This window comes from Podarcis erhardii, assembly GCF_964252035.2.
Source record: "Podarcis erhardii genome assembly, chromosome: 7".
Lineage (NCBI taxonomy): Eukaryota > Metazoa > Chordata > Lepidosauria > Squamata > Lacertidae > Podarcis > Podarcis erhardii.
Window position 1 is genome coordinate 19,725,781 of NC_138511.1, and position 27,218 is coordinate 19,752,998.

General features: G+C 47.8%; 1 protein-coding gene and 1 long non-coding RNA gene across 12 annotated transcripts in view; one reads left to right on the forward strand and one right to left on the reverse strand.

The window, feature by feature from the left end:
• SAMD11 (sterile alpha motif domain containing 11) overlaps nt 1-27,218 on the forward strand; it is a 340,371-nt gene that overhangs the window by 247,682 nt on the left and 65,471 nt on the right. For all 10 annotated transcript variants that reach the window (XM_081870871.1, XM_081870873.1, XM_081870868.1 and 7 more), the window contains one exon: nt 16,665-16,789. In XM_081870871.1, the coding sequence (XP_081726997.1) occupies nt 16,665-16,789 (125 nt within the window). The remainder of the gene's footprint in view (nt 1-16,664; nt 16,790-27,218) is intronic.
• On the reverse strand, nt 17,044-20,269 carry LOC309347088. Of its 2 annotated transcripts, none has more exons than XR_014158837.1 (2): nt 20,025-20,269; nt 17,044-17,188 (listed from the first exon to the last, which is right to left on the reverse strand). It is a non-coding gene; the product is annotated as an uncharacterized lncRNA (long non-coding RNA). The 2 variants fall into 2 exon arrangements; XR_014158838.1 differs by having other exon boundaries at nt 17,044-17,191.

Sequence of the window (27,218 nt, forward strand, 5' to 3'; positions counted from 1 at the left end):
GCTGGGTGGGACAATTGGCATAGCTTAGCATACAGAGAGAGTGATAAATTTGATGAGAGCATTGGATAGGTGTTGGGTTCTTGTTCTCTAATCCCCACCCAGCCGTGAAACCCGCCATGTGGGTTGCGTTCAAATAAGTCCTACTCAAGTAGACACACTGAAATAACTAGATCTTAGTAATGCCCATTAACTTCAGTGTATCTACTCGTGAGTGGGACAAGCATTGAATACCCCCATGACCTTGGGCGTGCCACTGTCTCTTAGGCTGATGTACCTTTATTGCGAGAGCCAGCGTGGCACAGTGGTAAGAGTGTCAGGGTGGGACTTGAAGAGACCAGGGGTCAAATCCTCACTTGGCCATGAAACTCACTGTGTGTGAACCTGGTCCAGGCCCTACCTTTCAGCCCAGCTTACCTTGCAGAGTTGATGTGAGGATTGAATGAGGAGTGGGGTTGGGCATGCATGCTACACCTTGAGCTCCTTGGAGATAAAGGTGGGATATAAACTCAATTTTTAAAAAAAGATTTTTAAAAAAGATGAAATAGGATCAATGCCAGCTATCGTGTGGGGTGTGTGTGTGTGTGTGTGTGTGTGTGTGCGCGCGCGTGCGCGTGTGTGCGTGTGTTAGTAACAACCTGTTTTACAGAAGCTATTTAACACTTCAGGTACATTCTTAGCTCTCTGGAACACACAAGCTTGGCTCTGCAGGACCTTATCCAGGGTGCCTAGATTCTTTTTCTTTCTTGATACTCATCTTCCTGAAAGAAGACATTACAAAGACCAAGCCAGGCCCAGGCTGTCTTTGCTTTGACATCTCGTGCTGGTTGCTCAGCTGTCATACCAGGACGTTCTTCCTGTAGGTGAGGCCAACATCAACAAGGAAATGGTTGCTGGTGGCTGGCAATCAAAACAGACCGTCATGGGAAGGTGGCATTATGGCGAGTGAAAGGTGTCCCCCTCCCCCCCAAAACGCACATCATTGGTGCATTTGTGTGGTTTTCAGGCAACAGCTGGAGAAAAAGCAGTAAATAGACTCATGTTGTTTAATTTGAAAGGCATTTTAAAGTTAAGGAAAGAAGTAATCTCTGGAGGAGATGCTGCTGTTTGATGCGCCTCCAGGCTTCATGTGCTTTTCTGAGTGCTTAGGCCGAAGGATCTCTTTCTGTTGAAAAACCTTTTCATATTGCAGAAGAATTCTGGGGCGTGTTGGGAGCTGTTTCCAGCCTGAGGGCCACATAGCCTTCTGGGCGAACTTCGGTGGGGGGTCCCGCAATTGCCCAGGGACACCCCATGATCAACCAGTAGATCGCGATCGACCTGTTGGACACCCCTGGCTTAGATGATCTCTAACAGGGTTTTGTTTAGCAGTCACACCAAACTATAATTCCCAGGAATTGGGGTTGGGAGGGTGGGAGGTCATGACACTTTGACTAGTATAGAACTGGTATACATTATCAGTGCAGGCTTGTTCTTTCCCCACGCCCTTTTCTATTTCTCTCTCTCTGTTTTGCTTTTAAAAGTGAACATTGGGCTACCCTTGCGACGACCCACTTTAGGCCAGCTTTGCAATGCCCATTGAACTTCTGCTGTGTGTTGTCAAGCCTTTTTTGGCCTCACCATTGCCCCGCTTGAACCAAGAGTGTCCTGCAGAAATGCTCCCCGCTAAATGCACCTGGTGCTGTTCCATGCTTGCATATTCCATGGGGAGAAGAGGCAGGGCAGCCAGGCCGTGTTGCAAGGGGACACCATTTACTAACTGAAAGCCACCTCTTTTGAGGGAACCCTCGATCGCTTCCCCCAGCTTGAAGTCCGCTGGGGTGCCTCTGAAGTCCGCTGGGGTGTCTCTTCGTTCTGCGCACCCCTCATGTCGCCCTGTCAGCGAGTCTTTGTATTAATAGCCACATTGCGCTGTGGTCAGGGGATGATCGATAACACAGGTGCTTGATGGATGTTGAGAGGGAAGATTTATAGGTGCTGGTAGCGGTCGAGGCGGGCAAGCCAATGGAGATAGACAGCAGGGGGCAGCGGGGGAGGCGGAGAGTCCTTCAGAACTCTGGCAAGGAGCAGACACTGCAGAGATGTGTATCTGCAATAAAAAAAGGCCCCTTGTTCCTTTAAGCAAAGTTGCTCTTTACGCTTGGACCTTCCTTTTGGACCAACTGCACTGGGCCCTCTCTAAAAACCACAGCAGGTGCTGCAACCTTCCAACAGTTTGACTTCACTCCCGAAGGAGCACTCCTCTGTTGTCTCCCAAGACAGACAGATGCCAACAACGTGTGACTCCCAGCGGCGGGTATTCAGAAGTCTACTGCCTCCAACGGTGGAGGGAGAAGCAAGCTGTCGTGACTAGCAGCCACCAATAGCTCTACTCTTCATGAATTTATCTCATCGCCTTTTAAACCCATCCGATGGAATAAGATGAATCTAAGAAGAGCCTGGGACGTGGGTGGCGCTGTGGGTTAAACCACAGAGCCTAGGACTTGCCAATCAGAAGGTCGGCAGTTTGAATGCCCGTGACGGAGTGAGCTCCCGTTGCTCGGTCCCTGCTCCTGCCAACCTAGCAGTTTGAAAGCACGTCAGAGTGCAAGTAGATAAATAGATACCACTCCGGCGGGAAGGTAAACGGTGTTTCCGTGCGCTACTCTGGTTCGCCAGAAGCGGCTTAGTTATGCTGGCCACATGACCTGGAAGCTGTACGCCGGCTCCCTCGGTCAGTAAAGCGAGATGAGCGCCGCAACCCCCGAGTCGGCCACTACTGGACCTAATGGTCAGGGGTCCCTTTACCTTTACCTTTTAAGAAGAGCCTGACTGCTGGATCAAGGCAACAGCCTGTTTCACCTAGTCCAGCATCCTGCTCTCACTCTCCCCACTTTTGCTTCCCAGCAACGGGCACATGGAGGCATACTGCTTACGTCACTAGCGGTAGAGCATAGCCGTTGTGACTAGTAGCCATTGATAGCCTTTTCTTGCATAGATTTGCCTGTCCTCTTTTAAAGCCGTCCAAGCTGTTGGCCATTGCTGCCTCCTGCGGGAGTGAGTGCTATAGTTTAGCCAGGCACTTGCTGTCTGAACAGAAGAGAAGCTCATGATGTGCTTAATCCCAAAGCCTAGCAGAGCTGAGAAGGGCCCTTTTACAGCCTCCCTAGCTTGACATTAGAATAAGGCAGGCGGGAGGTGCTCTTTAGATCTGGTGGGCTGCATAGCCCTGTTCACTTTAACGTTGGCTTGCCCAAGGCTGATCTGAGCATCTCGGATGAAAACCACCCCGCGGCTTCCCGGCAGGCTGCGATGCCCCTCTGTTCAATACCGGAGAGCTCTTGCGCTCTGCAGCGGCACATTTGCTCCTTCCCTGTCTCACTGCCCTCGCTGCTCGCTGATTAGACACTCGATTGCAAGGCTTGAGAGCCTTGACCCAAATCCTTGCGTTGCTCATCTTCAGGTTTTTATCCTCTCGGGGCTGTTCTGCCCGCCATCGACCAGCGAAGAAAGGTATTGGCCATGCGGCGAGCGATTAGGGAGGTTTTGTCGTGCTGTGCGCAAGGCGATAAGTGGGAAACGGGGGGGTGGGGGGGTTGTCTCAGATCAAGTTGAGCTGTCAGCTTCTCTCAGATCACCGTCCTTTCTTTCGGCTGACTCAGAGGTCCTGGTCTTACCGAACGGGGAGTTTTGGAGAGGGCTGACCTTGCTGGCTGGCTCAAGGCCTTTCCCGCCTGCAGGCTGGTCTGTGCAAAGCCAAGGATATCTGGGGGAAGCCTCTTACTGCGAATCATCCCTTGAACCGCAGCCAGAGGGTGTTAATCCTTTTGGTTGTACGAGAATGTGAGGCTGTTAGAATAGGGGTGGCAAATCGATGGGGTTATCGATGGCTGTTGGCCATGATGACTGTGCTCTGGAGGGTGAGGGCTCTTGTGCTCAGGTCCTGCTTCCAGGCTTCTGGTGAGCATCTGGTTGGCTGCATCTAGCAAGCTCTTCAATTATTATTATTATTATTATTATTATTATTATTATTATTATTATTATTATTACCCTGCCCATCTGGCTGGGTTTCCCCAGCCACTCTGGGCGGCTTCCAACAGAATACAGTGGTACCTCAGGTTACATACGCTTCAGGTTACAGACTCCGCTAACCCAGAAATAGTGCTTCAGGTTAAGAACTTTGCTTCAGGATGAGAACAGAAATCGTGCTCTGGCGGCGCGGCGGCAGCAAGAGGCCCCATTAGCTAAAGTGGTGCTTCAGGTTAAGAACAGTTTCAGGTTAAGAACGGACCTCCAGAACGAATTAAGTTCTTAACCCGAGATACCACTGTATTAAAATGCAATAGTCTATTAAACATTAAAAGCTTCCCTAAACAGGGCTGCCGTCAGATGTCTTCTAAAAGTCTGGTAGTTGTTTTTCTGTTTGAAATCTGGTGGGAGGGCGTTCTACAGGGCTGTTGCCACTACTGAGAAGGCCCTCTGCCTGGTTCCTTTTAACATGGCTTCTCATAGCGAGGGAACCGCTCTTTTTCAGTGCGACAGTCGCATTCCCTTCCAGGCAACTTTTCGGGGACCTCATACTTTTTCATTCAACTTTCCTCCAAGGAACTCAAGGTAGCATATCCTTTCCCATGAAATAGGATAGGCTGGGTGACTCTGGCTGCCCAAGGTCACTCCCATCCCGTTTCATCACTGATTGGGGATTTGAACCCTGGTCTGCACCACACATGTGTGGGCAGGGCCAGAGGCGGACGTGGGCAGACATTAATGTTAATTTGCCCAATGTTGCCCCAGGGCATTCCTTATAGGTAAGCTGCCTCCTACTACTGGAAGGGTCCTCTGGATCCTTTTGACCAGCGGTTCTCAACCTGTGGGTCCCCAGATGTTAATGGGACTACAACTCCCATCATTCCTGAGCTCTGGCCTTGCTAGCTAGGGGTGATGGGAGTTGTAGTTCAACAACATCTGGGGACCCACATGTTGAGAAAGGCTGCTTTTGACTCCTCCCCTGGGTGGGAGGCAGAGGGTGGGGAGTCATCCCTCTCTCCAGACCAACCCTGCCTGCTGTCCTTTAGTCTTTCTTCTCTGAAGTGGTAAATTCTTTCCCATCTGTAGCCTTGATTTGTGAGTTCAGTAGTCTTTTTCCACCTTTGCTTTCCCCCCCCCATTTGGGACCCTATGAATTAAAGTTACTACTAGATTTATTACCTTACCTTCACCAGCAGGTCCCAGAGCAGGTTACAACAATTTAAACTTCAGAATTAAAAACAGATAAAACATATTACAGTTACAGGAATAGGGGTGGGACCTGAAAATCTCCTTTCTTGGGGTCATTAGCATTTCACCCTCAGTTCTTTCCCCTATTCCTCCCCCCCCCCTTAGCTGCTTTGTCCATTTGGGCCTCCATATTACTGCTTCTTCATCCGCACTGTTACTTGTCGCTTTTGAGGGAGGGAGGGAGAAAAGTTTAGATTTGACGGACTGAGCATGAGGGAATCAGTCGTTGGCGACTTGGTGAATCTACAGCTCGAGTTTGGCACACTCCACATCTCTGGGTTGCCATTTTCTGCCCTTGTGGTAGAATCATTGGCATTGGGCCTAACAGCACTTTGGTGCCATGTTGTCTCACAAATGCCTGTGCCCTGTGGGGTTGCGGTTACCAAGCTCCCCCACCCCACATCTTCATTGTTGGATCTCCACTGCCTTTCCACTGTCATCACACCTGTCTACCTCATCCAGGCAGCTCTTTTTATTGGGGTCATGCAGCACGGGTGGTTGACTGTTCCTCAGCCATTTTCCTGTATTTCTGCTTAATGTGCAGGGACGCTGCATTCTAATTATTGCATTTATATACAGTGGAACCTTGGGTTATGTACCGTCCTCCTTACGAACGCTTCAGATAATGAGCTCTGCTAACCCAGAAGTAGATGCTCCTGGTTGTGAACTTTGCCCTGGGATCCGAGCAGAAGTTGCGCGATGGCGGTAGTGGGAGGCCCCATTAGCAAAAGCACGGCTCATGTTAAGAACAGTTTCGGGTTAAGAACAGATCTCCGTTAACGAATTAAGTGCATAACCGGAGGTACCACCTTTTCCTTCAAGGAGCTTGAGGTAGTGTACATGGTTTTTCCCTCCCAATGTTATCTTCACAACAACCCTGTGATATAGGCTAGGCTGAGAGGCAGTGACTGGGCCCTAGGTCATCCAGTCAGCTTTATGGCTGAGTGGGGATTTGAACCCTGGTATCCCAAGTCATAGTCCAATACTCTAACCACTACGCCACACAATATACTTTTGTTCCTCAGTACTTCCTCCGTCTGCCACAACCACTTGCCTCAGGAGGAGGGAGATGTGTGTCTGATGCCCATAATGCCATGTCTGATGGGTCCAGGCAACCTTTTCTGTCTCCCAGAAGGGATGAGTACTCAATTTTCTGTGGCTTATCCAGAGGGAATTTCCCAAGTTCACATCCTGGACTGAAAACCCAGATCAGAGTGTTGCTCTTGAAGAGCTTGGATAAGTTTTGCTTTCAAAGGTTGTTTTTTTCAATATTCACCCAAGTATACACACCCACACACCACAACCTGGTCAAACTGTCCTTGAGATCTTTCATATATCTCACAGGTTAGGCGCCAGCTTCTGTTAAATAAGGTTGTTCAGGCAGCGTCGTCGTGCTGCAACAGTATTTATAGAGCAGGCTGGGGTTCCCTTTTTAATGGCATCCATAAAAAGATCATTATTTTTCTTCTGGCGCAGGCTCTGGCTGATTTACACGCCTACCCCGTCCCTTGGTGTTCGCTCTCGTTTAGGCAGCTCTGACTGATACATCGCTCCTGTTTCGCTCGTTCTTAAATAACATAGACGCCTCGCAAAGCGTGACACCATCGGGGACCCATCCCCACCCCCTTTTTCTTCTTGAAACTTTGGCAACAAGATCCGTTTTTTGTTTGCAAAGAAGTTGCCTTTTGGTACTCGAATAGAGTTGAGTGCAGAAATTCCCAGGCCGTAAATGATGTTGACACCCTGCCCCCTCCCCGCTGATGCCTGACAGGAAAAGAAACATGAAATGATGCCTTATCCTGAGTCAGAATTGTTGGTCCATCTAGCTCAGTATTGCACACACTGACTGGCAGCAGCTCTCTGGGGCTTCAGGTAGGAGTCTTCATTCCCAGCCCTACCTGGAGATGTGGAGCTGCCGTACATGCAAACAGAGTTACACCACAAAGTGTCACATTGAAAAACTCCACCTCCTAAGTGTAAGGCAAAGGAGATGATGATGCTTCGCCTCCTCCCGTTCCATGTACGAAGCTGACTGGCCGGCCATTGAGTTTTACTTCAATACTGGCAATGGGGCTGTTCGTTCCAACCACACCTGAAGGCAGCAGGCCTGCTTCAAAACAAGCAAAACATTTTTGTATTACTTTTATAAACGTAAAAGAACAAAGATAAATCATAACAAAGAGAGAAAATGTTTCACAGGGAGTTACAATCACATCTCATGGATGTATTCAAATTTCATTCATCAGTGCTGAAAATATTTTGAGATTTCCCCCAAAGTATTTAGTCACAATTAGCCATGTGTGGCTTGGGCTGGGGCGCTTCAGTCATTTTCGTCTCCAGAGATAAGCGTAAGGAAGGTTTGCCATGTGTCCTGAAATTTGTTGACTCCAGATCCTGTTCTTAGGGCTCTGAGCTTATGGATTGGCTTCTTCATTCACGTCACATTCCAGACCTCTTGATAAAGCAGCAGGCTTGCTGATGGGAGTAGAGAACAGGGTAGACAGGGGCCTACACAGCACCGCCCTCCAATACTTCACTTCCGCCTGAGGCATGCGCCTCACTGTCCCTAATGGTAGGGCCGTTCCAGCTCCAAGTCTTCTGCCAGGCACGCAGTTCCTGCAAGCTTTTTGATAATGCTGTGTCACTGGGACGACAAGCTCATGATATAATAACCTGCTAAAGTATGCCGTGTGATCTAGTTTGATTTGATGGTTTTGATTTGCAGCCGAGGCTTGAAAAGCCCAATCAGCCCTGTTATCTGGGCCAGCTGCAACTCTCCAGGAGGCTGGTATGAAAGGGAACTCTGTTGCTGTTAGATGAACTAACGAAAAGCTGGACAGTAAAACGGGGGGGGGGGGGGCGTGTCTGTTAAAACTGCCTTTCTTTTTCGCGGGATTCCCACTTACTTCATGCTGGCATTCAAAATGGGAACATTTCTTGCATTGCAGAATAAACTGCATTTCTCATTAAAAGCATGGAACTTTCCATTTCAGTCGGCGAAAGGGAGTGAAGGGTTGTGGCTCTGTGGTTAGGACACCTGCTTTGCATGCAGAAGGTCCCAGATTCAATCCCCGGCATCTCCTGATAGGACTTTGCCACCTGAAACCCTGAAGTGTTGCTGCTAGTTAAGGTAGACAGTACTGAGCTCGATGGACCCAATGGTCTGATTCAGTATAAAGGCAGACTCCTATGTTAAAGCTCTGTGAGCTGTATACGTTGAACCTATGCAGTCAGAAACACGATGGGAGCTGCTGTGGTTATATCCTGCACTTCAAAATAATACAACTGCACAGGGCAGTGAAGGACTGACATTTCTTGGGCATTTGTGGGTCTGTTCCCCTTGACGGGGTGAGCTCCCATTGCTAGGTCCCAGCTCCTGCCAACCTAGCAGTTCAAAAGCACGTCAAAGTGCAAGTAGACAAATAGGCACCACTCCAGCGGGAAGGTAAACGGCATTTCCGTGCCCTGCTCTGGTTTGCTAGAAGCGGCTTAGTCATGCTGGCCACATGACCCAGAAGCCGGCGCCCTCGGCCAGTAAAGCGAGATGAGCACCGTAACCACAGAGTCGTCCGTGAATGGACCTAACGGTCAAGGGTCCCTTTACCTTTACCTTTTCTGTTCAAGGGAGAGCCTTTCATTATGTCAGTCAGGGGTGGGGAACCTCTGGTCCTCCAGATGTGCAGACTCCAGTCCCCATCTGCCCCAGCCAGCATGGCCAATGGTCAGGGATGCTGGGAGCTGAAGCCTGGCATCATCTGAAGGGTCACGAGTTGCTGGACTCCAGCTCCAAAACCGTAGCTATGGGGAGCTAGCTGCGTGTTTTGCGCCAGGTGAAGCCTCCGGGGGGGGGGTGCCATTGAGTTCTCCCAGCCTGTGTGTGTGTATGCATGCCAGTGGTGACAAACTGGGTCTGTCCCTGACTACAGTGGTGCCCCGCAAGACGAACGCCTCGGAAGATGAAAAACTCGCTAGACGAAGGAGTTTTTTGTTTTCTTAGCCGCTTCGCAAGACGCATCTCCCTATGGGTTTGCTTCGCAAAACGAAGCTTGCCCCGCAAGCTCCGGGGATAGCGGGGAAGCGCAGCGCATCTTCCCCGCTGTCCCCAGACCTCTTTTGAAGCAAGGGGCGGCGGGGAGAAGATCGCTTCTCCCCGTTGCCAGCCCCGCAATCTCCGGGGACAGAGGGCCCCTTTTGAACCCTCAAAAGAGGGGACAGAGGGGAAGGCGCGCGCCTTCCCCTCTCTCCCCGGACCCCTTTTGAACCAAGGGGTGGCAACGGGGAGAAGCGATTCTCCCCGCTGCCCCTTCCCTTGCTTTAAAACAGGTCCGGGGACAGAGGGGAAGGCGCGCGGCGCTTCCCCTCTGTCCCCGGACGGTCTCCATAGGAACGCATTGATTGATTTTCAATGCATTCCTATGGGAAACCGTGCTTCGCAAGACGAAAAACTCGCAAGAAGAAAAAACTTGCGGAACGAATTAATTTCGTCTTGCGAGGCACCACTGTACTTACCATGCTGACTGGGGCTGAAGGGAGTTGGAGTCCAGCAATGTCAGGAGATGCAAGTTTCCCCATCCACACCAAACAGGTAATATTGAAAGTGGCCAGGTGGAAGCGCCTTTCCCTGCAGCTTTTGCCCGGTGGATGCACAGGCAGATACCTCCGTCCATTTCCTTAATGTCTTTGTGGTTCTTCAGCTCTGTCTGTGCTGCTGCCGTCGTGGCCCCAACACGGCTCCTTGCTTTGCATATTGGATTTTATTTTATATGTTAAGGAAGGGCAGAGGGTCGGGACAGGTTTATGGCGACTATATTGATCAGGGAAATTTAATACGATCTCTGCAGCGGAGGAAGGATCGTTAAGAGATGGCAAGATGAGTAAAACTTTTTTCTTTTTTTAAAAAGGAATGGCTTTCCATTGTATTTCATATCTCGTTATCTTTCTGGGTCTCCTTTCGTTCCACCCCCTCCCCTCCCCAAATAAATATCCAGTGAGTGTTAGTGACTGTTTTGGGGGCACGTAGCTAGGATCAAGCTGTTCAATGCGATGGTGCATTGTCACTAGGGATGGGCAAATCTGTCAGTTTCTCTCTGTTTCCCATTTTGGCAATCTTGAATTCCTCTTTCATCCCCAGTTTGCTGTTATAATTAATTAAGTCCTTGCGAAAATTCATCAGTATTTATGCCATTTTTCCTAAGAACATGCATTTTTTGCAAAGCAGGTTCACCTAAAACAACATGTTTTTGCATGTTGTTTTCATCAATACCTGTGTTTGTATGCACACTTTATCCCACTTTATATGCCTTTATGTACATGCTATGTAGCTGGAGAAGTGCAATGCAAAATTCGGCGGAAGTGCAAATTTCAAAGGATGGTTGTGTGTTCAGTTCTCATGTTTTGAAAAGTACAAATCCAGTTGAATCGCCTATAAATGTAAACCAAATAGATTTTTTTTCTCTCCCACCCCACCCCACCCTCCATACCCCCCAGCTCTAGATTCACTCCCCAGCTGGAACCAAACTCCCCAATTCCAGTTTCAAAGGTCTGTTGCAGGCTTGAATTGGGATTCTGTTCCTGACACAGGTTTCGGGTTCCCTGTCCCTCATTTGTATTCTTAGCTTTCCCCCTCCCAGCACCCCCCACTCACTACTGCTGTCTCCTTCCCTTCCCTTTTGACAGCCCATCACTATGACTGCTAACACTTCGACATCTTGCCAGACCCCACAGGCGCCTGGCAGCCTTGGCGCGAGAGACGCAAGGATCCTGACGCTGATTTATTTTTTGGTTAATTGCCTCGATCCATTAGCCTCTTCATCCTTCTCCCCATTAAAGACATGTCTGACTCCTAATGCCTGTAAGTCTGTGTGTGTGTGTGTGTGTGTGTGTGTGTGTGTATTTATTATTGGATTTCTTTCCTGCCCTTCAGTATAAGATCTCAGGGCAGATTAACACTATAAAATGCAATGTTAATAACAAGGTGTGTGGTTTTTTAAAAAGAAATATCCGGGTGTGTGTACGTGTACACCTGCACATCTCACTAACATGGATAGGAAGCGAGTCAGATCATTTGGTCCCTCTAGCGCAATGTAGTCTACACTGACTGGCAGCAATTTCCCAGGGTTTCAGACAGGGAGTCTCTCCCAGCCCTACCAGGATATACCATTTGGGATTGAATTTGGAACCTCCAATTCTTAATTTATTAGGAATATAGGAAGCTTATGCTGGTTCAGGCCATTGGTCCATCTAATTCCATATTGTCTACATTGACTGACAGCAGCTGCCCAGGATTTCAGGCACTGAAGTAATACCTTTTTTAAAAAAAAAAACTTTTTAAAAAAGTTTGGTATACACGAACATGCCGACACCAATGCACCTATATATGCGTTAAGATTTCCAGAAATTTCAAAGCAGGCAAACTTTCTGTTAGAATCCAGCTTCCATCAGTCGAGAGCCAGTCATGCATAATATGGGTGTTTGAGGTTCTTAAATTTTCTTCATTTTATTGGTTTGAGAAATAGAGTGAGTGGGATAGGGGGAGCACTAACTCGCTGGAGAGTCAGCAAAACAGCACAAACACCTGGCTATGTTCATCCTTCCAGTGTGGTTAGCTGAGGTTATCTTTCTGCCCAGAGTTCATCTCACATGTATATCTCCTCTCGAGCTCCATTTCCTGTAAGCTTCAGAGCTATCCTGTTGCCGTTGGTGAATCATTATATTGCCATTACAGAGGATGGATTAGGATAGTTGGCCTTTTGAGAGAAGGCAAGCGGACTATTAGTCCCATTACGTGCAGACAATAGATTAATCTGGGGGTGGTTGGGCGGAGACATTAACAATTGTATTTGTTTGTTATGGGCTGAATTGCAGCATTTTTCTGTCTTTTTGGTAGCCAGTCACTTGCAAAGCATCTTGCCATGTTTGAATGTCACCCAAGGTTAACCTGAAATAGTCCGTGAAGCAAGAACCCCAATCAGGCTGGGATGGAGGCTATTAGTTTAAGCAGCAGCTTTTAAAAGAAAGATAGGGAACCGGTGGTCCTCAAGATGTTGCTGCACTCCCAGCATCCCTGGCCATTGGCCATGCTGGCTAGGGCTGATGGAAGTTGTTGTTGTTGTTTTATTTTCTTGCTCATAAAGATAGCTGAAAGTGCCTTACAATAAATACTAAAACCAATGAGAAAAATACAATTATTATTTTTAAAAAGCCCTAAAAAGTGCACACATCTATACAACTAAAAGACAAGTCTAGGAGATTCTGCCCCACCAAAAGAAGCTGCAAATACTTTGATCCTTCAAACTAAGGGCCAAAAGCCCAGGTAAAAAGGAAAGCTTTTGCCTGGCACCTAGAGCTAGAGAAAGAAGGCACCAGGTGAGTCTCACTGGGGAGAGCATTCCACAAGCAGGGGGCCACCACTGAAAAGGCCTGTTCTTGTGTTTCCACCTTCCGGACCTTGAAGGAGGAACATGGAGAAGGGCATCAGCTGACAATTGCAGGGCCCTGGCTCTTAAACAGAGGTGGGTTGAGGTTTACTGTGAACTGAGGAATGTGGAGCAGGTGTTCTGGGATACTCTGCTTCTCCCGAGTCTTGGTCCCTGACACATTTTGCTTCTCTGGCCCTGCCCTGTGAGGAGACAGAGCATGGCCATTAAGGTTGGTAGCCATTGGTATGCTTATTCACAATGAATTTGCCCAGTGCTCTTTTAAACCTTTTGTCAGCTAAGCCATGGTTTGGCTTAATGTGTTGTCCAGTCAGAGGATTGTGGTTTGTCGTACTCCAGGCAAACCACAAGCCTGGGTGTGCATGACACACTAAGCCAAACCAAGGCTTCACTCACAGCAACATAGGACCATGAGAGAAGCAGAGAGGCCGCAGTCTTCTCTCTGGGAGCCTGCATGCTTTAACTTTTAACTTTCAATGTGTCTACTCTTGAGTAGGACTAGTATTGGGTATGACCATAACTTGGCCCAGCGTTACGTGCAACCTGAGTCAAAGAGTCTGTTTCAGGGAGGTGAAATGGAATGGCATCTCCTGGGAAAGGGCATTGCTGGCTAGGTGGCTGCAACTCTCAGTTGCAACACTCCCCACTGCAGCATTTTGTTGCCGCTTCCACTTTTCTCACCCATTCCTGACGTAATACGTGAAGCGGCCATTACTTATCAGTAAAAACTGTTAAGATAGGGGACATACTTTGATTTGCTTGTCTGTGAGAAAGGGGGAGATTGGGTGTTCCTTCTGTATTTCCCCCTCCCTTTTCTCCTCCGCGCTGTCAACGCTGAAAACCTTCTAAAGCATTAATTAGCAAAAAGGCGGGGTGGAGGGAGGAAAAACTTGGTCAAATTGAAAATGGTTACGGCAACCTTCAGTCCTTCAGGAGATTATCTGTCTCCTCTTCAACCTCTCAGGAGATCCCTATCTCTCTCTTAGGCCTCCTTTTCTAATCCGTTTTTAATATATATATATATATAAAATACGTTGCTGGAAGGGATCAGACGACTAATCTGATTTGTATGTGCGTATTTGGGGGAGGGCGGGCGGGCATGGGAGAGCTGGCTGTGTTTTAGAAAAAAGAAAGAAAATCACTGCATATCGGAAGGAAGTCTCTTCTTTTTAGGAGAGAGGCATCTGTACCCCCCCCCCCCGGCTGTCCCCAGCTCAGAGGTTCTTGCATTATGCTCGTGGGCGGTTTTCAGACTTTCTTGCTTACATATTAAGCTGCTTTATGGCCTCTCAGAGTTCACTAGCACATTTCAGCCAAGCAAAAATGTTCAAGAAGGTTGTGAAGTAGGTCCAATGAGGTACATGCCCTGGGGGAGAGGATATATCTCAAGGGCTAGATGGAGAGGCTTGCAGGACTGCATTTGTCTCAGAGGCTGGTCGTCACCCATCCCTGGTCTATAGGAACTGTTCAACATGTGATGAAATTGTTCCTGGCCTGTTTCCACACAGGGGTGTGGGGAGAGTGACATGATCGGATGTCTGTGTGTGTTAGGGGATAGCAATCCCTGAGTTAGCCTCTCGAGAAAATTTAGTTGGGGAGTCTTCAAGCTGACAATCTAGTATTCTTTGAGCAGAGACTGAGGTCACATTCACACCATGCGTTTAACGTGTTATGATTCCACTTTCAAGACGGCTTCCAGGAATTATTGGAGCTGTACCTTGTTAAAGATGCTGGGAGTTATTTGGAGCTTATTACCCACTTCCCAGATTTGCATTTGGTTGAACCATTTTCAGAATGGTTTAACAATCAATCCCTCTTCCAAGGGATTTCTGGGAATTGGAGCTCTGTGAGAGGAAATAGGGCTCCCCTTTTTATTTATTTCATAAAATTTATATACCACTTTATTGGAGGGGAAAACCTCAAAGTGATTAACTGCTTTTTATTGATAATTTCATTGTTTCATTCTTTTTGTAAACTGCTTTGAGGGATCTTTTAATGACGAAGCAGAATATAAATTTACGTAAATCTTTAGGAACTTCATTTTGCTGCCTGTACAAACCAGGCTATGGAACATTGCACTGACATAACATGCCATTCTGTGGTCATTGCACATAAGAAGGGGAGGAAAACAGCTGCACAGACTTGCAACCTAGACTGCTGTGATGATGGAGTTATAAGCCAATTAAACCCACTGGCATGTCCACCATGTCAGGCCTCTTTCCCCACCCCACCCCACCCCTGGTCGGCCCACCCTCCTTTTCCTGTTGTGCTGACGGCAGCTTTTATCTGTCCTTTGTCCCTGACGTCCGGAGATATTGATTTGCACGATTAAGAGGAACCAATAATCGCCTCAAATTAATCCTCTAAACTCCTTTGGAAATATTTTGCATAATGCTTCTCGAAGGTGGTATCTAGGCAAGGGATAAGCCTTGAAATTGCTTGCCGTGGTGTCGGCAGGAGCCAGGACGGCAGGGGAGAGGAGATATGGATTGGGTGGTATGATTTAAATGGCCAGTGGTGAAAACCAGCTTCTTCTTCACACGTAAATGGTAACTTAGATGGCTGCATCGAGGCGATTCCACCTTGAAGGAACAGGGTAGCCCTTTAGGATTGCAGCTAACATCGCTTGAAGACTCCTGTTAAGGTCAGGTTTGGTAGAGAGAGCAGTTCTGCAAGGGGTTGGGGCAAAAGAGGACAGATAGCGCAACCCCCCGCCACTGTCTGAATGAGCCAGACGCCCATCGACAGCACCTGCCTCTAATGACTTTTCTGTCATAAACTTTATCTGATTAAGCAGAGCGCTGGACTGGAGATTAGCGCCCCTTCTCCCCCTCCCTTTTCCTCCCACACTCTGGACGGGCTCATGGGAGCAGCTCCACAGCATTGCTGGTCCAATTGCTGGGGAGGGATTCAGCCTCAAGGAGGGCTATTTAAAGAGGGACAATTGCTAGGTAATTTGGCAGATAACTCTTGGTCCCCTCACCCCAGCACTCACTGGTTAGGGTGGTCTCCGTGGAGCCAATGTGTGGGCGGTCATGTGCAGCGTCTTGCCGATGCACAGAGTAAGGCCGCTGGCTGTGTGAGTATGAACCTTCTTGGGAATTGCCTTTGCCTTAATTCTTTAATGTTGTGGGATGTTTTTGCTCCTCTGTAGTCCTTGTAGCATGTCAGGGAGAAGAGAAATTTGTGGAGGGCTTTGCCTGAATTATTTAATGTTGTGGAATGTTTTCGTATCTCTGTCGGAACATGAATTGCAGAAGAGAAATCCATGGGCATTAGGTCTACTGAAGGTTGTTAGTTGTGATGGAGTCTCTGCATCCTGATCTCAAATAGATCAGCAAATTCCACAGGTGTGGGGCCACCAACAAAAGAGCCCTGTCCTCTATGCCCACCAACCTGATAGGGAATCAGGTGCTCTTCTTTTGAACTTCATTTACAGGTAGCAGAAAGGACAACACAAGAAGATCACTATTTAAGGGGAAAAGGAAACTCGCAGAATGCAGTTCTTAGCGCCTTGTGTTTTATTTTCTGATGTATTCTGCAACATGTTCTTGATGCAAGGATAGTGCATTAGTGGCAAATTTATTCTCCTTTATTAGTTGTTCTGTGATGCTTCCACCAACACTACCATATTATTGCTGTCTGGAGGGGCTGTGGTGCAACAAAAGAGCGACCAAAACGAACCAGATCATGTGCAGTATTTCAACAGGATGTTACAAAATCTGCACTGCCTGGAAGTAGAGCAGTATGACCACCCCCCAAAAAATTGTAGGCATAAACAGTAACAAATGCAAGATTGCATGTGACTACCTCGATAGCACCATGAGCACAAATGACCCCAAATGCACATTTGGAGGAGGTCTTTGGGTATCATAGGGTTGGCTTGTGGGAGAGGGCAGTTAGGGTAAAAGAGCCTCAGGAGAAGCTTGCTAGCAGTTGGCTGTGTAAGTGAAACCCTTCTTCTCCCTTCCACAGCCGGGACAACGAACTCACCTCCTTCATCTCCAACCTCCACCAGAGTCGCCAGCTCGTTATGCCAGAGACCCAGAGCCGGTGCGAATTCAAGAGAAGCAGCTTGGATGTTGGCTTGGGGGCAGCAGGTAAGCTTCCTGGATCACTTCTTCTTCTCCCTCCTTGCCCCTGTGCCTTGTCCCCACCCCCAAATGTTTGGCTGCTGCCCCAGACCTGGGAAGGTGACTTTTTGTTTTGACCCTCACCTGGGCCATTCTGAGCCTCTCCTTGGTGTTTATCCTGTGATGTGGAGGCCTGCGTGTTCAGAGCACGCTCCGCCAGAGAAGCGAAGAGGCCTGCAGGCGGGGAAGGGGGTGGGTAAGCACGCAGTGAAGCAGAAAGAGACCTTGGTTGGGTTTGTAATTGCATTAATCAGAAGCTTGTCGCGCGGTGCCTCCATCTCCGCCGGCCCCCTTGCTTGAGTGGCTGCCTCGACTTTATGCTGTGGTCTGACCTTTTGTGGGGTTTAGCAGGCTCCGGCTTGTCTTCTGCTGAAAGAGAGGGAGAGGGAGAGAATGAAAGACAGGTCGGTTGTATCTTCTGCTGATCCTTCCTCTCATTGACAGCGTTGGTGGGAAAGAGATGGGCTGGCTTTTGAAAGGGCGATGGTGCATAAATCAACAAGTGAGGCTATTGGATGGATGGCGGCTCTGTTGTGAGCCTTTATTTATTTTTGTGAGCAGCCGGTGAAGGAAGGGGCTGTAGCTCACAGCAGTGCGTCTGCCTTGCCAGTCAGAAGGTCCCTGGTTCAATCCCCAGCATCTGCAGGTAGGGCTGGGAACGCCCCCCTGTCTAAAACCCCACAAAGTTGCTGCTGTTCGGTGTAGACAATACTGAGCTGGATGGACCCAGAGGTCTGACTCAGGATAAGGCAGCTTGCTGTGTTCTTAGGAACTGGTTGCTCAGAACATAACTAGGCCTTGAAGATAGGGGAAGGGAAACATTGAGGTAACTGCTAAGGATCCAGAGAGGCAGGGAAACAGGGATGTGTCCTGGGGTCAATCCAAGGCTTCAGCAATCTCCTAAATAACTATTTAGGATGTTTGTATTCCTTGTATCCTCAAGGAGCTGTGAGGGTGGTGTACATAGTCTGCCCCTTGTTGTATCTTCATAGCAAGCACTGTGAGGTTGGTTGAGCTGAGAAAGAGTGTTTAGGCCCTTAGAATGGAATCTGTGTGTACTCAGAAGTAAGGTTTGTAACCCTAAGTACGACTATATAGGTTCCCCAAGCTGCTGGAAGATTCAAGACAGAGCAAAGGAAGTACTTGTTCAAGCAGCATGGAGCTGTTTCCCACAAGAAGCAACAGTGGCCAACTAGGATGGCTTTAAAAGAGGATTAGAAAAATTCATGGAGGAGACAGGTATCAATGGCTGCTAACCCTGTTGGCTGTGTTTTACCTCCGCTGTTAGAGGCAGTGTGCTTCTGAATATCAGCTGCTGCAAACTGCAGGAGAGTTGGTATTACGTTAAGGTCTTGCTTGTGGGCTTTCCTTTGGCCTCTGTGGGAACAGGAGGCTGGACTAGACGAGCCCCCAGTCTGATCCAGCAAGGCTCCTCTTATGTTCTTAAATGGAAGCATAAATCTGGTGCTGTACCTTGTCTTTTCACAGAGGGGAGGTAGGTGTAACTTGGACTTCTGCCTAGCCAGCACATGTGAGAGGAGAGGCCGGGGGGAGGGGGGGAAGGAAGCAGGTGCTGATAAAATCTAATTGCCCCATCGATTGCGCTCGGAGCTGCCGTGGGTTGCCGCTTAATGATTGAGATATTCTTAACTTGTTTGATGCAATGCTTAGCTAGACCCCGCTCTGCCCAGCCCACTGGGGACCATAAGGTATTACAGGGATCTCTTAATCATGGAGCAGGGCTAGGCGTGCGCTCCCTGCCCAGCACCAAAAGATTTATTATAATTATCGCTGGGGCTTGGCTTTGCTCTCTCTGCAAGAATGCAGAGGTGAGATTGTGCTGTGTTAAGAAGGGGGCTGGGGGGCTGCTTAACTCCTTCAAACATTGCCTCGCTGATGAAATCGGCTCAGGACAAGGCTAAATTAAACCACTGAGCGTAACTGAGTAAAACATCCCAGCCGGTCTCTCAGCTAAGGATGTTGGAATCTATTCGTCTCAGTCTCTCATTTTTACAATCTTTAGTTCTCTACATTTCTGTGTCTGTTTCCATTTTAAAAAGTGGGGAGGGCACATTAAAATTCGTCAGCATTTGAGAGCGACTTTTGCCCAATATACACATTTTTGTATGCAATTTTTCCTAATATGGACACATTTTTTTCAAAGCTATTTCCCCCAATATAGTGTATTTTTGTGTGTTGGTTTCATGTTTTTTTAATTAATAGATTTTTATTGAATTTTCCAGAAAGAAACAAGTATAGTCAAACAATACAAACTAAATCACAGTTAATCAAGGCAACATTTTATGTGGGGGGAGAAGGGAAAGAGGGAAAATGGCTGGTGGTTCAGACCCCAGCTGCTGTGCAGACATTCATGCAAGTGCAACTATGTAAGGAAGGAGTCCATATATCAGAGCACTTTCTTGTATTTACCTGCCAGCAGAGTCATATCCTCTGTCCAAAGTATGATTGGTGGTGGTGGGGAGTGACTTTATCTAGGCATTACCTTTTTAAATTACTATTACTATTAATTTCCATTTTCCCCACCATGCATAAAACAACATAACTCGCAACACATCAACTACTTCGCTTAAAAATATCAAATCAAATTATTACACATCACTCCAAAAAATATTTCCACATATTACAGTGAGATCTCGGGGGGGTTATGAACTTTGCAGTTTTCTTGACACATATCTAGGCATTTTTATGCACACTTCACCTTAGCGCATGCTCTCTTTTTTTTAACTTATTACTTGGCTGGAGAACTGGCAGTGCAAAATTGGGAGTGGTGTGAATTTCAAGGATTGGTTGTGTTTTGGTTCATGTATTGTTTTGGAAAGTTCAGATTGAGTAGATTCACCTTTAAAGTGCTATCTGAATCAAATTCTCTCCCCCCCTTCCCCAGATTCCCAGCCCAATTTTCCAGGGTTGTATCCAATTCTAGTCCTAACCTGGGTCCATTCATTTCAGTGGGTCTACTCTTGACTAAGCCCACATTGGACACAACCCCTTAGTATTTTAAGCCGCCACTGTACCACCTCTCCTCCTCCCTCTCAAGCAGAGCATGGCTTACAGAATAAGTGTTACGTAAAGCAAATAGCACTCGCTTTTGAGAACTGAGTGCATTGTCATATTATGTACTCAAGTGTACTTGAGTGCTCTTTAACTGTAAAGCACTGAATGGTTGCCACAGAGGACTCACTGGCGGCTGCGGCTGCTACTCATGAGTTGTGCAGCAGTTCATAGGTCTTGCAAAGAGGAGCTGTGGCTTCAGGAGAGGGGGGTCACTTGCCTGCAGATCCCTGGGTGGTAAAAACGATAACTGTAGCCGATCCTCCGCTGTTGCTTCACATCTTGCAAATGCTGCCCAGGTAGGGTTTGCTGCCCACAAAAAATAATAATAGGATGAAGTCACCTGGTATAGCCCTACTTGCATTCAACAAAATACTTCTGTCCATGTTGTAAAACAGGCATAGGCTAACTCGGCCCTCCAGATGTTTTTTGGGACTACAACTCCCATCATCCCTGACCACTGTTCCTGTTAGCTAGGGATGATGGGAGTTGTAGTCCCAAAAACATCTGGAGGGCTGAGTTGGCCTATGCCTGTTGTAGCAGGTGAATTTTTATACCACATAAGGCAGGAGTCTCCAACTTTTATTAGGCACATTCAGATTTCTGAGTGAGTGCTCTGGGTGCCACCCCCTCTAGCCTCCTCCCTCCCTAGAAATTAGCCTACTATGCAAAGGTAATGTTGACATTCATTGCTCCACCCAACATTTGCCTCTGGCTCTGCCCACCACTGTCATGTGGCCCCCTGGAAGGTCACCTAGAAGGGACTGTGGCCCTCGGACTGCAAAAAGCCCAGCCTTAGTCTATTTTGTGTATCTACAGTCTTGTTATTTTTATGTCTGCAGTCCATGGCTACTGACGTTGTCCCCTTCCCACAGTTCTTCAGCAGACAAATGCAAAAAAAAGACCACTGATTTTTTTTAAAAAAATGTAATTTGCTCTTAATTAATTCATTGCAGGATCTGTGCTCTTTCCCCACCCCCCACCCCGCAGTGGCAGGATTTGCAATTGTTCTAATGGTTGAGCTGTACTGACTCCCCCCGCCACCGCTCCCCGGCTTCCCGCCACTCTTTGTGCCGCTGCGCACCCCCCCCCAACAGATCAGATAAATGCGAAGCTGCCTACAAGGTGCTGCTCTCTTGCCACAAAGGGATTTTCTCTGTGTGCGAGAAGGGAGGATGATGGCATAAGGCCCTTTTTAATCTTAATTGAGAGCGACACACAAAGGGATGAGCGCAGGAGCCGGGGTCCGCCTGACAAAGGCATGGCGGCAAAGCTGGAGGTTTGCACATCAAACACAGACTTAGAGCCTCCCTGAGAAGCTTGCTGCGTGTCTGTAAACAAATCCAATCCTTTCTATCCAGTTTGGCTAATTCACTCTGCCAGGGCATGCAAAAGCGAAGATGGGCGGCTGGCGGAGGAGGAGGGGGTGGGAAGCTTATGAAGACAGCGCCTGTCAAAAGAAGGAGCTGATCGGCTTGCGTGTGTCCGCAGGGAATGCTCCAGCCCTGGGGTCTTTTAGTTTCTTCCTGTGGCTGACTCAAAACTATTTGCTCTTTTCTCTTCTCACCGCCCTGCTGTCACCCCAAATGCTTTGGGTACCTCCCGAAAAACTGCCGTTGGTTTCCATTGTCTTTTTCAGAATTCCATGGAGAACGGGTTTTTTGTTTGCCTTGTTTTGAGTTGCCCCTGTGTTTGCCCTCACCCTTGATTGCTCTCAGTGATGTTATTCTGCAGCCTGATCTGGTTGGCTGTATAGCATCATGACATCGTCCCGATTCACTATGACTGCATCCACACCCCATGTTTGAAGCGCTATGATACCATTTTAACAGTAGTTGAGAATCCTGGGAAATGTTGTTTGATTAGGGTGCTGGCCTCACAGAGCTACAGTTCCCAGAGGTATAATAGTGCTTCAAATGTATGGCACAGATGTGACCTATGTTTCTGATTAGTATCTCAGCTTTCCTCCAACGAGATCAGCGCGTCCTACATGATTCTTGCCTCCCACATTTTCTCCTCAAAACGATCCTGTGAGCAAAATTATGGGAATACAGTGGTACCTCGGGTTAAGTACTTCATTCGTTCCAGAGGTCCGTTCTTAACCTGAAACTGTTCTTAACCTGAAGGACCACTTTAGCTAAAGGGGCCGCCGCACCGCCGGAGCATGATTTCTGTTCTCCTCCTGAAGCAAAGTTCTTAACTCGAGGTACTATTTCTGGGTTAGCGGAGTCTGTAACCTGAAGCGTATGTAACCTGAAGCGTATGTAACCTGAGGTACCACTGTATTGGAATCTCTCTATTCCTAGTCTTGACTCTTATTATTAGCCATCCCCCATGGGATCCTGGATCATGAACCCTGAGCCTATGGTTGCTGATTGTGATTATCATGTGATTATCATAGGAAGGAAAGAAATGAAGCAACATGGAAGGGGTGGGATATGGCACAGTAACATTACTGCAAGATTTTTGTTTAGATAACTTTTCACTTCTCCAAAATCAGTGACTTTGACTTCAGTGGCTAAAAGGGATGATGTGGTGCCATTTTTAAGTTTATTTTTGCTTTCTGTTACCATGATCTGGTTCACTGGCTTTCCAAATGGAAACAGCTTTCCAAATTATTTATTTGAACTTCTGAACGTTGTCAGTGCTGGGCACACGGGCACCAGAGCATGCGGAGAGCATGAAGCAGGATGGGACCTAGAGCCGTGTGAAGATGTCAGGGGAGACCCCATAGAAGAGCGTATTAGGAGTGCAGAGTCTGCTACGGGCTGTGCTTGCTGCCTGGCTGGCACGAGGGTGGAGGAGGATATGCATGCAAATAGGGAAGTTTGTGTACTTGAGGCAGGAATGGGAGAGAAGGAGGAGGCAAGCAAGCAAGCAACAGGGAAAGAGGCATACCATAGCATAGTGGTTGGAGCACTTGCTTTGCATGTAGAAGTCCCAGACTCAATCCCCAGCATCTTGAGGTAGGGCTGGGAGAAGTTCCTGTCTGAAGACCCAGAAGGACCGTGTCAGTCCCTGTGGACAGTGCTAAGCTAGATTTACTCAGTGGTTTGACGGTAAGGCAGCTTTTTATATTCCAGTGTCTTAAGCAGATGCTTTTTTCTTTTTTTCTTTTTTTGTAATTATTTTTTATTTATTTTCAATAAAGTCCTCCAATTAATGACAAATCCAATCAAATCATTCCAAATTACAATAATAATAATACCACCAATTATATATTCCAATTATAAAAAATTTCAAAAGCGGACTCCCCATGTTCCAGATGTCTTGAGATTTTTGCCCTCATTACAGTCAGTCTCTGCGTTCTTCGCTATTGTTCAATTCATAACTCAGATTTTAAACGTCCTTGTTTTCTCAAACAGGTCTCGCTGTACTGTAACTCCCTTTTACCCCTGAGCTACAGCCCTTCACATAAGAAATAGGAAACTGCCTTATATTGAGACAGATCCTTGGCCCATCTAGCTAGTTTTGCCTACACTGACTGGCAGCATCCCTCCAGGATACAAAGCAGGTATTTTACCACTGGGCTACTGCCCTTTCCTCTTCTGGGATCCCAGAGGATAAAGGAGCAAATTGGGAGGTGAAAGTATGATTTTTGCTTTACTACCTGACTGTACCTTCCTGATATTATTATTATTATTATTATTATTATTATTATTATTATTATTATTATTTAATTTAAAAGAAAACCTATAACTGATTGCTCATTACATGAAATTGAGCAGAAAGCCAACTCCTTCCTGGTCAAGCATCTCAGGCAGTCATTGCTGCCTTTTTTCCTGCAAAAGGAAGAGCTGTTTGAACAGGAGAACCAATGACAGCCTTTCCACCCTCTTTTGGCTGGTGTTTGTTTAAACTGAGGATGGGGGTGATTTAAATTGCCCCCTCCCCCAGTTACTTAGTCTGTGGTTCCCCACCCCCTCTTCTTCAAACTGGCAGGACGATCAATTTTCATGCTGTTTTGGTTTTCTTGAATCTGGGATCCTAAGAGGTTGGGAAACATTTTCAAGCAAATTGCTTCCTTCATATATAAGCAGATCGCTTCCTTGCTTTCCTCTCCTAGAGCACGGGTGAATTGCCATATGGAGTTATTCACATAATAGCGGTTATCATCTGATAACCTGAGTTATTATCTCTCTGCTCACGGAGCGCTGCCTTTGATCAAATTGGGCAGACGCCCAGTCATGGAATACAAGTGGAGAGGAATGATCATGCCTGCTGATTCTTCAGCCAGCAGTTTTCTTTAGAGGTTCTTGCAATGTTGTGTGCTGGGCAAAGGCACCCTACCTGATACCCCGGACAGCTGCTGCTAGTATGTGTAGTATTAAACTAGATGGGCCATAATCTTATTATAAAGCCATCCAAGTATAAGAAAACCAGAAAGACAACAGGGTTTTTATCAAAAGTACCACAGAGCCTAGGGCTTGCCAATCAGAAGGTCGGTGGTTCGAATCCCTGCGATGGGGTGAGCTCCCGTTGCTCGGTCCCTGCTCCTGCCAACCTAGCAGTTTGAAAGCACCAAAGTGCAAGTAGATAAACAGGTACCGCTCCGGCGGGAAAGTAAATGGCGTTTCCGTGCGCTGCTCTGGTTCGCCAGAAGCGGCTTAGTTATGCTGGCCACATAACCCGGAAGCTGTACGCCAGCTCCCTCGGCCAATAAAGCGAGATGAGCACTGCAACCCCAGAGTCGTCCGTGACTGGACCTAACGGTCAGGAGTCCCTTTACCTTTAAAGTTTATTGTAATTAAAAGTTTTCCTTCTTCTGGAGCAGCTCCTTTCGTTAAAACAGTATGAGGGGGGGGAATACGTTGAATTTTGTTCCCTACTCATATGTAGCTGAGTGTCGGGCATTAACAGCTGCAATAAACTTGGGAGGGGGCACTTTAAGAACCTTATCCTCTCTCATTTTTCTTGCATTCTGTGCCTCCAGCACTTTTTTGTGGTTATGCCTCTGCATGAGAAAGCTTCCTTTGCTCCCCTGGATGGACTTGACATCGTGAGATGCTGAAGTTGAGCAAAGGGGGCCCAGTCCTCTGGCGCACCTGAAGGCCGCTGAGATGTAAGGGTTAAGCCGGTAATGTGACCGCACAGCTCATAAATTAACCAGGGACCTGCCCCCCTCCGCAGTTGCAAAAGAGAGGTATTGAACAGGCTGCCAGGAGGACTTGTTGTTCCACCGTGGATGCTGTGCTCTCTCTCTAGCAGTGGGAAACTAATTGGCCAGGGAGCAGCTGCATCGTGGGGGTGGGGAAGAGCCCAACCAATTAAGAACTCAGGGGAGACTTTGCAGTGCAAATCACCACCACCCATTTTCAATTTCCCAGTCACTCATTCCTGGCTTCCCCACTCTCCCTCCCTTCCTCCTCACACTTCACTTCTAGAATTCTGTTCTTCCATTTTCTTGTGTTTTGCATTTCTCTCTCTCCCCACTTCTCCGCTGTGGGGAAGGGTTGTGGCTCAGTGGTAGAGCACCTGCTTTGCATGCAGAAGGTCCTGGCTTCAATCCCCAGCATCTTCAGCTACGGCTGGTAATGTCGCCTGCCTGAAATCCCAGTGACTTGCTGCCAGCCAATGTAGGCGGCACTAAGCTAGATGGTTCCAGTGTTCTGACTCAGTATTAGCTTCCTGTGTCTTAAGGGAAGGGCTGTAGCTTGGTGGTAGATTGTCTGCTTTGAATGCAGGTGTCCTGGGTACCATCTCCAGGTGGGACTAGAAATGTCCCCAAGTCATCATGGATGGAAAACAAAATGGTGGATGCCTGGAGGAGAGATGATATTCTGTATATAGCAGCTAAAAAATGGAAGGGAGCCACTCTTAACATACCCCAGGGAACCTCAAGAGGACATCCAATTAGAAGGGGATCCCATCACATCTCAAGAGCCTCCTCAAACCTGCAACTTGCCTGTGAGAGATGGGGTGGACTTTGATAAGTGAAGTTTTACCATGAGTACTGAGAGAGAAACTCATCTTGTAGTGATTCCTCCACGTCACACACATTTGTGTGTCAAACGTACCAAAGTCCTAGAAGCACAAGAAGTTCTGTGCTGGATCAAGCCAAGGGCCCATCTTGCCCAGCATATCCTGTCCTCACAGTGCCCCAATGAGCAGTCTCCCCACCTGAAATTCCCACAAACTTTGTATTCATGGGTATACTACCTCCCAACAGCAGAGGTGGAACAGGACCACAGTGGCCTATAGCCAGGTGCTAGCCTTCCCCTCTATAAAGTTGTGTAACCTCCTTTTAAAGTAAGCCTACGAGGGTATGCTGAATAAGACCATAAGAAGAGCTGGGCTGCTGGATCAGAACAAAAGTCCATCACGGTCTAGCACCCCGTTCTCAACCAGATCCCCAGGGGAAGCTCCCAAACCAGACGTGAGCACAATAGCATTTGTAATTCCCAGCAACTGTCAATCATAGGCATACTGCCTCTGATAAGAGTGGGGGAGAAAATAGCCGTTCCAGCTAGCTAGTAGCCATTGCCAGGCTTCTCCTCCATGAATCTAGTGGCTCCCTTATTACAAAATATTGCCTCTAATTTTCTCCTTTCCCATCTTTTCTCCCCATTATTTTCTCAACCCCGGAACTACCGTGTGTGTGTGAGAGAGAGAGTTTTCTCCCATCTCTCCCTCCTCTCCCACCTACCCTCCCTTTCGCCTCCCCTCACTCTGTCTTTGAGCTCCTTGGGAAGAAGACAATTTGAAGGCTTTCCGCTCGGCGCTCAGCCCGAGAGGTTCCTTTTCCCTCAAGCCAATCAATGGCAGGCTTTTTGGCCCCGGCGGGGCTCGGCAAACACGAGATCAATAAGTTATTAGCACCATTCTGTCAGCTGTAATGTGGAGATTGATCGGGGCTGGGGCTCCTGCACGCTGCTTGGCACTTCCCCGGCCTGATAAAGATGACAGATTAAGGGAATAAGAAAAAGGAATTAAGGAGTCTGGCTGTCAAAGCCTGTCACGGGCCGGTGGGGGCTGAATGAGTGCGGTCGGACGTTTAAGCGACGCTCAGGGCACGGCTCATGCTGCCTGCTCCCCTGGAAGCTGCTATCTCTTTGCTGCCGCCTTCAAAGTGGTGCAGAAAAGGCCGAGGCCCTGACAAAACGAAATGGTAATGGTCATCGCCAAACTGTCAGGCCGGGTATCTGAGGATGCGTCAGTTCAGTGGCTCTGGCCTTGTGGTTCTCCATGGAGACGAGTAATGGGCCTAAGGTGGTGGTACAGGCAGAGTTCCCAGTAAGGCAGGGGTAGGGAGAGGAGAACCTTTTTCATCCCAAGGGCCACATTCCCTTCTGGGGGCCACATGATAGTGCCAGGCAAAAATGGG